We start from the raw sequence: 14,358 nt of genomic DNA on the forward strand, positions 1-14,358 counted from the left end.
ATTTCTCATGTAATATTCTTAAATTTTGAAAAATAAATGAATTTATAATTTAATTCTATTATGAAGATATTTGAAACATCCATTTCTGTAACTGAAAATAAAAGAAGAAAATGTTTTACTACAGTATTTAAAAAAATATTATATATGAAAAATTCTTTTTATCTATTATTTTATATTTTTTATTTATAAATATTCTATATCATTATTTCATATGAAATCAATTATTATATTAAATTTTATTTCTTTTTTAATTTCATTTTAATTTAAATCTTATTTTTCTTTGATTTAAAGAACTTTTATTCAGATGTTTTTGTATTTAAAATTTATATACTTTACTTTTTCATTTTTATGGCGTGACAAACTCATCTTAATCTCCGCAATTTAATTACTATGCCTCAATATTAGATGGCATATAAATTTTCCTCCTTTTAGAATTAAATAATTTATCCTACGTATTTTGCTCTATAATGGAAATATTTTTCAGTTAGTTTTCCGATATTGCAAAACAAAAAAAAAGAAAAAAAGAAAAAAAAGAAATTATCTTCAAAATTCTGCATTCAATATTTCGTTATTTTTATTTAACTCTAATTTAACATTAAGTTTTCATTTATTTATGTCTTTCCCCTTTAAAGCTCAATTTTTTACTATAAAATTTGAGCATAAATCATATTGTATTAAAATGTATTACTTATAAGCTTAGAATGATTCATCAAAAGAGTTTATACTTAAGTTCTAATTAAATTATTTGGCTTCATTGCTCAATGCTATACGGTTCTTCTTTTATCATTCTTCTTTCTTTGAAGTTTTATTTAATTTTAACATGTATATTCATCACGAGTGTTATTTATTTCTTAATTTTCTTCACCATCAGTAATATGTTTTTTTTACATTTGTATTTATTTATAAATTTGTAACAATTATCGTACAATAGTTCCTTATTATGTACATTTAGCCGTATTTACTGGTACGTACTAATGTTAAATTGTTTTATTATTATGAAAAAAAAAAAAAAAAAAAAAAAAAAAAATTAAAATTGCTTTTATTTTATGTAGTAATTATGTACAATTTAAAGGTCAAATTTATTCTATTCAAAATTCTATTCAATCCAATGATTTTTAACGAATTTAAATTGTATTATATTTATAATAAAATTAATTAGAAATTTTTAGAACATCGCGTGTATAGTAGTGTGTAATAAAACGTGCGTAAACATTGTTAGGAATTTTACCTTAAAACTTTTTACGGTCAATTCTTTAAGTAATTTGCGTAATTCTAAGAAAATATCCGTATATTTGTAGTAGAAGTTTATTATTTGAAAAAGAGTCTTTGTTCGTTAATTTTATAAATAGAATAAATTCATTTTCCCTTTTAGTAAGTTTAGTTCGAAAAATCGTATAAGAATGTCTAAAATTGTACATATGTATATAGATTTTTATACCGCTTCAACTATTAATAATAATGATAAATAAAATATTAAAAGAAAAAACATTTTTTTACTAATTTGAAGCAGGATGTAATGGAAAATGTGCTTTTTCTCTCTTACCAAATAAATGTAACTTTGATTTACGAAATAAATCCTAACTTCAACTTGACATTTTTTTTTAACTTATTCATTTGAAAACAATATTTTTTATGGAATATATAACCTTGCACTAATTCAAAGGAATAAATTATTTATATACTGCAAGTTTAAAATGATATAAATATATGTAAATAGTTTATTTACACTGTAAATTCACGATGAATGAGTCTGCCTACTTAAATAAAATTCAATATAAATGATACTCAATACTCATAAGCACTACTTAGTTTGAAAACTTTTTATTCTCTTTCAGTACTGTTTTATCTCAACTTGAAGTGAAATTAAAACAAAATTATAATCTTACACAAGTTATTACGATTGATTTAATTAATTAGAAATTCGAAATAGTTAGTTTTGTACAAGCAAGAGTTAATTTGTATAAAAGTATCCCATCCGAAAATTCTAAATGGCGCTTAGTATCATTTTAAGAGCACCTACTTACCAATTTTATGAAAACAAAGCCATTTTAATTTTTGCTTTGTAATTTAATTCGACGAGAATAATTTTAGAATGAATTTTATGTCATTGTTACTTGTGAAATTATATAAATTGCATCATTATGTTTTTCATCAAGTAGAGTCATAATAAATTCATAATGTGTTCCGTAAGTATCCAATTTAGAGTTCTGTCGGTAATATTTAAAACATCATTTAAGAACCATAATAAAGAGAAGCAATTCGTTTAACAAGCAATTTATCTTTTTAATGTTAATTACAATATATGTATATATGTCCATTTTAAGATAATTGATTAATCGTAAAATCTTTTGTTTTAATTTTAACATTCGAAAGGCAAAGCTGATTATTAGAAACTGCCTTTAACATCTATGCCAAGAATCTATGAATTGTTGGTTTGACACATGAAGAAGGTGTAGCCACTCATATAATCTCTTCACTGTCATTCATATAAGACTTTCAAATTAATTTTTTTCATAAATATCCTTTATATTTGCTATTTATTGTATTTGTATTATTTTTATTGATGTGAGTGTTATACAGTGTTTCGAACAATTAAAAATTTTTTTATTTTAACGAAATATTCACATTTTCAGACATTAATTTTATAGTTGTTATTTACTTTCGGCTTTACTAGATATCTATACTGATCTAAAAAAGAATTAAAAAAAAAAATATAATTTATATCTAAATTTTTTTACTCTTTTTACCACACATCTATATATAAAAAAATGCGGTAATATGTTACAATAAAAAACTTTGGAAAGATTATATATTTATTCATATTTTCAGAATTTTCATAATCGTCTATGGCCGCATTCTATAATCCGCATTAATAGATGTTGCTGAAGATGATTTATATATAGTTATTTTTATATTTTACAGTTGAGTATGTAAAAACCTTTTTTTTTTTTTTTTTTTTTTTTTTTAATACTATTTCTCTTCTTTCGTGAATCGACATTAACATAGTCGAAATATACAGTAATCTAGTTATACATACATGGGTGCATTATATTTTAATTTACATTATATTTTGAAATATTAAAAAAATATTTAAATAGAAAAACTATCGATTAATACTTCTATCATTAGTTTTGATCGTTTGCAAATAATCCATGTTATTTATTTTCTGTCTTTTCCATATATCATCTATAAAAGGAAATAAACTTGAAGCAAGGACATGGAACGATTTCATTGACTTTACTCGAGTTGAATTTGAGATTGTCCCCTTAGGACTTTGCCCCAGCCATACAAGAACTGTTTCAACTTACATAATGAATAAGTGGCAGATAAGAACCGAGGAAGAGAAAAAGCTGCAGAAACTTTGTTCGTCAATCTGTTTCTTTGACAATCATAAGAGGGTAGTGATTTTAACATTGAAAAACATATAAAAATACATATAAAAAAAGAAAATAAATTTAAAAGATTTTTGTAAGCTTATAAAAATAAGTGCCATTTAAAGTGAGCACTAGTCAAGGTCATAATTGTTTATTTTAATAAAATTAAAATTAACTCTTAGTTGTTAGAGGTATCCAAATGTATTATTATACTATACATATTATTATACTAAGTTGAATTAAATAAAATTGCTTTAAAAGTCAATTATTTTTCAATGTGCATTTATTATACGTCCGTAATTCTGCCTAAATTATTTATACTCAAATCTTTCTATTGATATAAAATGAGGAATTTCGATTAAAATTTTGGTATAAAAAGTAGATACGTACGTGAATTCCTTAGCAAATGAAACATCGACATTTTCCATCAATTTAAGAGTAATTTTTCATCAACTTTCAAAACTACCATTTTTGTCTCAAGCAATAAAGGAAATTTAATAAATACTACATGTAAATATATAGTGAATAAATTTGTTTTTCTTTTCTTTTTTTTTTTCAACGCCAAAATTCTTAAAAATATCTCTATTTTGAATTCTTTATTGTCATGTAATATAGATCGATTGTATATTTTTGATTTAAATACTTTTAAATACAATAGTACGCACGAGACTTTTTTGTGCTTAATTGTTTTTAATAAATCATACTGTTCATATATTATGTGATAAGACATCAATCCTACAATACGTGCAATTATATTCGCATAAATAGATATGCCATTGAACGTGTGGCCAAATTAGGGTTAAAAATAATTTCAATGAATTTGTATTTAATTGTAATGGGATGTAAATTAAAATTGATTAGTCATATATCCTTTGGCGAACAAAGATAGAATAATAATTTTGGTTAGGCTTGCCCAAAAAGCAGTATTTTCATCCACGCATTTGTACAGCAATTATAAAAGAAATTAACAATAAAAAAATTAATCCTCGTACACCGACGACAATTATAAGAAACAAAGAATAAAAAACTCATTCTTATATGGCCAAGTTGAAATATGTCCTATATGACATCTATGACTTATGGGATTCCATGGGATTCGGACAGCTCGTAAAAGTTCTTTCCCAACATCTTAAACATTTAGCAATAAACAGAAGCGAATCCACAGTGACAATCGGCGGTTTAATTGATTTTTTAACTTATTGTCACATAAGTGGGACGGACATCAATTTTTTTATGGCGAACTCATCACTAGATTACAGGCTGATGCAGTATCATTTCCAATATCTTTCCAACTCCGGTAGTTTTCCAGTTGAGTTTATCGGCAATAAAAATAGTCGGGTAGCGTAGGTGAAAATTGGCCCAACTTACCGATCGATGTGTCGTAGGCATGAAGGAACTCCGAAGTCATAAACTGCGAGACCAGTGAACTTTTGCCGACGGCCGAGGCGCCGAGCATCAGAACACGATAGGGTGTCGGACCTTGAGAGGCGCTACTTTCTCGCGAACTTGCGAGTGATCCAGCGGCAGAGTTGCGAGCCGAGCCCGGATACGAGGCTGTTAGGTGCTCCGTACTGCAATGAGATAAGTGAATCACATATGTTAGATTATGGCTTTTAGTCGCTTGTAGCGTCGGGTCGATAGCACCGTCCTGGCTCTACGCATTTCGTAAGATATCGAGCTTCTTTGCTTTCTTGTAACGATCGTTTTATTGCAGAATTTAAGATTAGTTAAGGTAAGGAGTTGCCGGTATCTCTAATTTTCTATGATTTTCATGATAATTTGGAATTGTTATGCTCTACGAAGGACAGCATTATTCGCTTAGGTCGAATACCCTTTACAACCGTATCATCCTTTTCCCACGTAAATCGAATCTATTCGGCAATGATATTAGGATATTTTGTTCTTTGTTTTTTTTTTTTTTTTTTGTTTTTTTTTTGTTTTTTTTTTTGTTTTTAATTACGAGACAATAATAACGCAAAGACATTGGAAAATCAATCCTCATTCGTGGATACAAAATTTGAATAAGGCTAAGTGTAAATAATAAATATAATAATACACGATGCACGATATATTATCGTCACTTTCAACTAAAAGTATTTCGTTAAAAGGCAGAATATTTAATTAAAAAAGAAAAAAGAAAAATCAGGCCACATTTTTTTCAAAAGGTCATTATAAAATTTATCCACTGTACTCTCTAATTCTAATTAAACAATTTGATAGGTGTAAAGAATTTCGAAAATTAGCTTTGCACGCAAACATCACATTACGAAATTTAACGAACGCATAAATTAATTACTTCCGCATTTTATGTTCCCTTTGCTCTGATTTTATCCTAATCAATTATACACTGCTAATTATTGTAATGAAATTTATGTGCGCAGTATTTAATTTGTACTCGATAGTTTGGCTTAGATAGTGTGGATATTTGCCGAGCACGTGGTCACGGGGCCTTTAAAGCCTGATTCGCGTTACAGTTTGGGCGATGCTCTCCACCCGGGAGCGCCGACAACTAATATAAGGGGTTTAGCGTAAAGGGGGAGAGGGCGGTGGGAGGGTGGGGGAGGGAGGGAGAGAAGGAGGTTTGAATATCAAAGTAGAGAACGGGAATAGAGGAAGGAAGGGTAAAAGCCAGGGGCAGCGATTCGATTGTGGTTGCTTCATGCGCGTGTTGGAGTACAAAAGAAGGCGGTGGGGGAAGAAGTGGAAGGGGAGGAGAATTTTCGAGTTGCCGTATGATTCAGATAAAGAGTCAGACAATAATGAGAGACAATGGACAAGAGTTTGGGAGCGACGGGCAAAGAAAGGGTAATATGGTGGCTATTTAGTTGAGATGAAAATGCGTGCGTTGTCGCATACAAACGACGCGGACGTCAATGTCGGGCAATTGGAAACGGAGGAAGAGAAGTAGATTAAATGGTATCGTGGCTTCCAGAATAATTCGACGTAGTCGCTCGGTGCTGATCCGTCAAACAGCCGTAGGTAATGAAGCAAGAGATAGGCCGTTGGACTGTAAAGGAGATGGCTCAGGGAGACAGATCGATCTACGTTTTCGTACACTTGTCTCGCGGGGAAAGTGGATGGGATGGGGCTGGTGCTCGGGGCGAGGGCTTTAAGTGCTCGTGGCCAGAGCGATCTTCGACCGAGGTCCATTGAACGAACAGCAGCTCCGTTAATTGACTGGCTTGACTAATTGTCTGAGTCGTGGTGTGGGATAGCCGTGGGAGTTACTCGTTTTTATAAAGGGTTAGTAAAGGAGGATGGAAGATAGTGTAATGTCTAGCTGTAAGCTTCGCTGTGCTTGTTTAGCTCGCGAAGGTCACTGGAGAACTCCGGTGAGCTTAGTCGGCTCGCTATCCCTGACATTCGTTGACGTTTGTTGACGTCTCCGCTAACATTAGCCGATGTCGCACTCTCGGATTAAGCGGTTAAGCTTCTCACCTAAGCGGCTGGCAGTCCCCAGGAGATACGCGCTACGACATGAGTTTGCATTCTCTTAGAATCGAGTCGACTATCTACTTGGTTCAGCGAGATGCAATTCAACAATGGCGGTCGGTAAGATTCGCTCGACTTGGTGTTTGGCTCAGTCATTGGGTTTTGTTTCGCTATTCGCTCGAATATTTTTCAGCATATTATGACTTAGCTGTGTTGCCTCGTCATTAATGGCACTTTCTTGTATTTTTATACAACGAAATTGAATATTTTAACAAGAAATCAATATCATGCAATTTGCATGGTATTATTAATTAATGTTTTAGATATTTTTGGTATTTTTATCGACAATTTAAAACTTTTAGTTCGGAAGTCATAGTTATTTTGACAATTCACTGCTATCTTCATTGCTTCATTTAAATTTTTATATTTTCATTGATATGCATTATTACGCTAAATGGCGTTATTGTATAAATTATAGACATTGAAGGGCAATTCTCATTTTTCTAATATCCAACTACTCATATTTCATTAAACATAATACAATTTGCCCATGAATGCCCACACACCACACACATCTATACTCATACATATAGATATACCTATAGCTTTGTTTTGATTTTTATCATATAAAACTTTCACAATACATGCATCAAAATTTAATAAATATGTATTTGAAATTGTTAAATTCTTTATCACTATTATGTGTTGGCGTGTGAAGTTATATTAACGGAAGAATAATTATTTACTCCTGGCGTACTTACTTGCGTATTTCGTCAGTTTAGTTTGCTATTTCATTTTTTATATTTTACGCTATATTGATATTATTAGCTACCAAAGGAAGCATATTTTCGTAAATTTATTTAAGCTTATGACTTGTCACTTCGTTTCGTCTTATCTACCTGAAATTTTTACTATGCAAAACACAGTCGTTTTAACGATATGCCATTCATATAGTTACATCAATATTTTTTAATTAAATTAATTTTCGTTCGAATATAGCTTAAATTCACGACTACGTTGCCGTTATCAATTCAAATTTTACATAATGATTTCGATTTATTTATTTGTTTCATTCGAGCTGCATTTTATGTTAGCTATTTTTGAAATCGATTTGCTTTTTATTTCTAAATAAGTATTGCTTTTTTTAAATTCAAATATCTGCTTTGCAATGCCATACATTGATCTATGTAGTGCCTTAGATAGTTTTTTTTTTTTTTTCACAAACTATTTCCAATACATAAATAATTACACAAGGAATGTTTTATGAAATTTAATGCAGAATTCTACACTTTTTTCATTAACTATTTATCTGAAATATTTAAAAAATAGTGATGTTCACATGAAACATGATACTCGATGGTTATCAAGTTTTCTTTCCAGGACATAGATTAAACAAAGACAAGCGACACCTAGCTTTATTACTATAGAATCGTTAAAATTTATTTTCGTCCCTGACATCTGCACGCTATTGATATCCGATGAAATTTATAAAAAATATACAAATTTACAAACACTAGTGCATATATGCAGAGACAAATACAAGTTTAATGTATAATATACGAGGAACACATAACCCTAGAAATTCTAATGAATTTTTTGTATTAGTAAGAATTACTTTAAGAATTGCATCATTTTAAATCATGTCAATTTTAAATGTCAATCGGAGAAAAATGTAAAATTATATTAATTATTAGATTTCGTAATAAATATGACATCTTCGATTATGGTTTGAGAATTTATTGAATTGTAATTATACGTTTTAAAGTGAATACTAATAAACTATGATTAGATTAATCATTGGAAGGGGATCATCGATCGGGGATGTATAACGTTGAATTTATCAGTAATGATGAATCAAAGGATAGTTTATATTGTTTACATATGTATTATTTGATATATTTTGTAATAGGCAGAGATTCATAAAGTAAATAATGTAATCTTTACTTACTTTCGATGGTGATCATGCAACATAAAAATCTTTGTGAGTGTGCATCTAAAAGAGATAGAGAGGAGACAGATAGCTGGTTACAAGTGGGAATTGGTGGTTGTTTCCACTAGAAGGTTCTCCCTTCGTTGGTACCCTCATCGGCAATCTAAGAAGGTTGGGAAAGCTAATACTCCCTCGAGGTCCTGTTGTTTTCTTTTTTGTTCTATTCTAAGGATCAAGGTCACACGATTCTGTATACTGCCGCCTCAAGTTCATCACAGAGTTTAATCGGATTTCTTTCTTTTCTTCGCCCGCGTACACACACACACACACACACACAAACACGTATGTGGACAAGCGCACACGTGCAAACAGAATAATACACAGCGCGCGCTCATGCACATACGCAAGTATTAATTTTTGATTATTTTTCCGAAGCTAATGACATGAAGCACGAGATGAGAATGAAGAAAAGCATAGATTGACGTAAAATAAATCATATGCATGTCAAGATTTTTATGATAAAGATACAGTATTTATTAATTATAGTAGTATATTCTATAAAAATTATTATTTTATGATAGAATAATTTTAATTTGTGAGATTTTAGAACAATTTACATATCCTTAGTATTTATATCAAATACTAGGAATGCAATTGTTTGATATTACAGCATAAAGCAAATGATTTACGTTCATTAGCATAAAAGAATGATATCTCATCAAAATCTTATCATGACTTTAAAAGAAAGTTATTCAGCTCTTGAACATAGTGATTCAAAGTTTTATTTTAACTGCACTATATATAAAACTTATATTAAATAATATAGTTATAAATGAATTTGAAAATGAAGCCAGTATAATGCGAATAATGCAGTTGATGTGAAAATTAAAAATCATCTTCTTTCTTTAATAATAAAATGATACGAAAAGAAAATGTAATTACATTTGAAATATACTCTATGAAAATATTATGAAGAATTGAAAAATATTTCAAGTAATATTCATACGTAACCACTATTCACAATTTCGAACATCGACAATAAATTGTTTACAATAATTACAGCAAAAATACATCGTAATGCGCGCGACTCCGCAAATATACACACCACCATTCATGTGCGCGTGTACATGTACTAGTTTTTAATTTTTTTTATTTTTAAAAGAATGTTTAATTGGTACCATATATTACCACATACATTTACCGACAATTTTTTCTGGGCCACGGATAAATTACGCTCTCAACTTTATATCATACACTGTAAAATTACATTATTTCATTAATTTTTATTTGCAACATATTTTCTTTGATTTATAAGTAACTGTGAAAATTTATTATTAAATTATTACACTGAAAATGAAATAAATTTTATAAAAAAAAATTGAAGACTTTTATGAAAATATTTGAAATTGTAAATTTTTTAATAACTGTTTAATGATTGATTTTCAATGGTCGATCAAATTTCTCGTAAAATTTATGGTTTTAATTTACGATCATAGTATAACTGATATGATTTATTTAAAAACAAAAAATAAAAAGAAAAGATAATATTAACATATGTGGAAAAATAAAAAATTCAGATTTTTGAATTGATGTAAAAAAAAATAGAATGTACTGATAATTTATTATTGATATCATTGTGAACTTTGGGAATATTTTTATTTAAAGTTGAATCAAAATGAAGATAAAATGATTGAAAGATATATAAAATAAAATTTTTTTTTGTCTTGTTTTCGAAAATGGTAATTGTAATTTCATTATAATTTCATCAAAATTAATTTAATTTTAGTTCACATTATATGTTCTGAATGCATAATAAATGTATAATAATAATAATAATAACAATAATAATAATAATAATAACAATAATAATAATAATAATAACAATAATAATAATAATAATAACAATAATAATAATAATAATAACAATAATAATAATAATAATAACAATAATAATAATAATAATAACAATAATAATAATAATAATAACAATAATAATAATAATAATAAATTATTAATTGAAATATTTTATAACTCGGAGATAAAAGACATTAATGCTTTGTCTAACTATTAAACAAAAGTATTTTGAAAAAAAAAAAATTTTAATATTATAATTATTATTCACATAAGTTTAATTATTGTAAAAATGAATTTTAAAATTTATTGCAGTATCGGTTTTCAAAATAAATACATATCAATTACTTTTAGATATTAATTACTATAGCATTTTATAAATTTTTTTTCAGTACAGAGATATGCACTAATTAATGACATTATTATATATAAAAACGGGCAGTTTATTTATAAAATCAGATAATTTGTATAAATTTATATATACTATAAAATCGATTGCTAGATTTAAATTATTTATTAATAATAATATTATTTCTAAATTTAATATTGTTTGTTTAACCATCAGCCGTTACATCATTCACGTAATATAAATAATATTTAAACTCATTTTAACATATTTAGCATCATGCAACTAATGAAGCTAAGTAATGCATGTTAAGGAAACCTATAAAACGATATAAATATTTTTTGTTTTTAAAACCATATTTTTAGACAATAATTCAATAGATGTATTATTCAATTCAAAATTATTGATTTAAATCTGTATTTATAAATTTATGAAAAATAAGTTCTTGAGACAGTTTATTGTTGTAAAAGTTTTCTAATTTTCTAATTCACTTATTAATTTCTTATTATATTATGAATTATAATAAATATTTAATCTTAATTATTATTAAAGTAGAAATATTTGATGCTTTATACGTATACGAATAAATCTATAATATAATTTTATGAAAATCTTTTATTAAAGCTGTGACGAGGGTATTTTATTATATAGTTTTCAAATTAATTTTTACAAAACTGTAAGACTTTGCATATTATGAACTTTTAAAAACAAAAAGTCGTATCCATGTGTTTAACTATATAATTTTATAAATAATGCATTAAATATTCAAAAATTATGTTTTATTTAAGTATTCTTTATTTAAATTATGTGATTTAAAATATTTTCATGATCATAAAAAACATAAATGCAACTTAATATATTGTGAGATTTGTACTTGTAATGCTTGCAGAAATTATAATATGAAAGTATACAATTTTTATGTTTAATAGATTATAATAATATGGAGTTTGAATTTTCATTTTTCATAGCAATCGAAACAAGGATTTTTTCATAAATAGAACTAATATGCATAATTAGTATTTTATATTCAATATTATATTTACAATAGTCATCGATAAAATTTTACATTTTCATAATGTACGAGTTAAAGTAATCATTTAATCGAATTTCCAATTAAAAAAGTATCTTCGACTCAGTAATAATCTTATTTCGGTTATTGAATTTCTCTAAAAATGTATGTATTTGAGAATATACATTGCATTCGAGAGATATGAAAAATATTATTTACCCTTGTTTTTCCTATAAGTTTTTATTTTTTTTTAAGTGAAATTCTGAGTAAATAGTTCCCCATATTTTTACTTAAATTTTTTTTTTATTTCGTATTTATGCTTCTCCATAGTAAGTTCAGTTCAACGATTTAGTTAATAATTTTATCAGATAATAATAAGTGAACTTGAAAGATTTATATACTTAATTAACAAGAATTTGATGTAAATTAATTTTTTTTTTTTATTAATAGTTTGTATAATTTTTACCTTGAATTCAGAAGGAAGAATTCCCAAACCACAAAACTATAATTTACTTTTTAAGTATTAATAAATAATTTTAAATGCATTTTAAAATTTTCAATACAAAACTTTATGATTCTTTTTCATATTATGGAAATGAATCTATTTTCTTGCTAAAAAAATCTTTACTTCGACTTTAAATAGTTTATTTTTGCGTTAAATCAAGATATTCATATCAGTAAAATCAGTAAAAAATTAATTTTCATTAAGACTTTTTAAAGTTTTTTAATTTTATGAAACAATGTGAAACAGAATAAAAATAAATCTGCAAGCCGTAGCCTTTTAATTTAACATTGACACTTTTTATTCTACAGCCAATCTTTATAAAATTTAGCTTTTATCGATGGCGAAGGACTAATAAATTTTGTTTTAATTAGGAAACGAATTTTATTCATTTGTAAGTTATGGTTGGCAAAAATGGCCTTACCCCGACTTCTATCTTTAAACTATGAACTTTTCACTGTGATCCATTGTAAAAGTTTACATCAAGAATACGACAATAAGAGCCGCTCCGTGCATTTGTTTCTTTCGTTTCTTACGTCTCTTTCCAATTTCTCCTTTCTTTGATCATTCTTTCATCATTCTTGTATTACTTTAGTGCGATTATAATGAAGAAATATCCTTCCTTATCAGTCAAGTGTTTTATTTATACCTTAAGATGTCGGTCGGTAGAAACGATAGAGAACTGTGATTAAAACACGGAACACGAGTTATATGAAGAATTGCGAGGAAGAGAAAGTGGCTATGATTGGTGTGGAATTTCCGAACTTATGAGGGTGAAAGAAGTTCTTTGATGAGAAGTTGTCAAAGATTGGAAAACTGGAGAGGAGAGATATTATAAATGCTTGATCATAATATATAATATTAATGTTTTACTTAAAGTTATAAAAAAGTTTAATTTTTTTTTTTTTGTTATTTGTTTTATTCATCTATCTATTTATTTATTTATTTTATCAAACGAATGAAATTTTGTTGAAGAACAACTAACAAGCTAGCGATCGAATATATCTTATATATTTGATTTAGGAAATTTATATTCGACTTATATCATCAGACGCAATTTTCGGAACACGTAGTGTACGAATTATAAAAAATTTAATCAAAGTGCGCAATGAGAAGAGTGTCTATAATAATTTTATAAAGTCTTCATAAATTTCGAGAAAATAGTAATTTTAACGGTACAGTGTTCATTTGCATTACATCTAATTATTATCTCGGGGACTAATATTCAGTCCATCTCTTTTCGTTAGCATTTAATCAATGATCTTAAGCTCTGAAAGACGATCTACAATATATCCTTAAACGTATACATATTTTGTAATAATAAAATTGAATTTGTTATTTTACTTTAAGATTCGTCGAGTCATTTAAAACGCTGTGATTTAATTTTCTATAATTGCTATTATAAGTGAATTGTAGTTATAATAAAATAAAATTTATTTCATCTCTATGCATCTTTATAAAAATACATAATCCAATCGAGTTTTTCATTTCATTTCAATAAATTGTATCGAAGATAAAATATTATAATCTTTGTTATGAATTAATGAATCGTATAAAATGATTATATGAAATTTGAATTAATGAATGATTAAACGAGGCTTATGAAAAATATATAAACTATGACAAGCAAATGTAAAAATATAAAAAAAAAACTCTAATAATCATATAAGTAAAATCCGTTTAATAATATTTATGTTAATTTTAATATTGTGCTTTGCTTTGTCCGTAACGTTTATCGTAAAAATTATAACACGTTAAAGCTCTTACTTCACTACCAAAGGCAAATAAATACGTGTATTGAATAAAAATTTACAAAGCCGTAAACAATAATTTATAAATAAATGAAGTCATACTTTATTTCTATACAAAAAATAATGGATAAACAATTTTTCGGTAATCATCGATGTTTGATAT

At 27.0% G+C, this 14,358-nt stretch overlaps 1 protein-coding gene across 2 annotated transcripts in view; it reads right to left on the reverse strand.

The window, feature by feature from the left end:
- LOC105360532 (uncharacterized) overlaps positions 1–14,358 on the reverse strand; it is a 183,701-nt gene that overhangs the window by 65,801 nt on the left and 103,542 nt on the right. For both annotated transcript variants that reach the window (XM_011497454.1, XM_011497452.1), the window contains exon 8: positions 4,743–4,945. In XM_011497454.1, the coding sequence (XP_011495756.1) occupies positions 4,743–4,945 (203 nt within the window). The remainder of the gene's footprint in view (positions 1–4,742; positions 4,946–14,358) is intronic.

This window comes from Ceratosolen solmsi, unplaced genomic scaffold (genome assembly GCF_000503995.2).
Source record: "Ceratosolen solmsi marchali unplaced genomic scaffold, CerSol_1.0 scaffold47, whole genome shotgun sequence".
Taxonomy (NCBI): domain Eukaryota; kingdom Metazoa; phylum Arthropoda; class Insecta; order Hymenoptera; family Agaonidae; genus Ceratosolen; species Ceratosolen solmsi.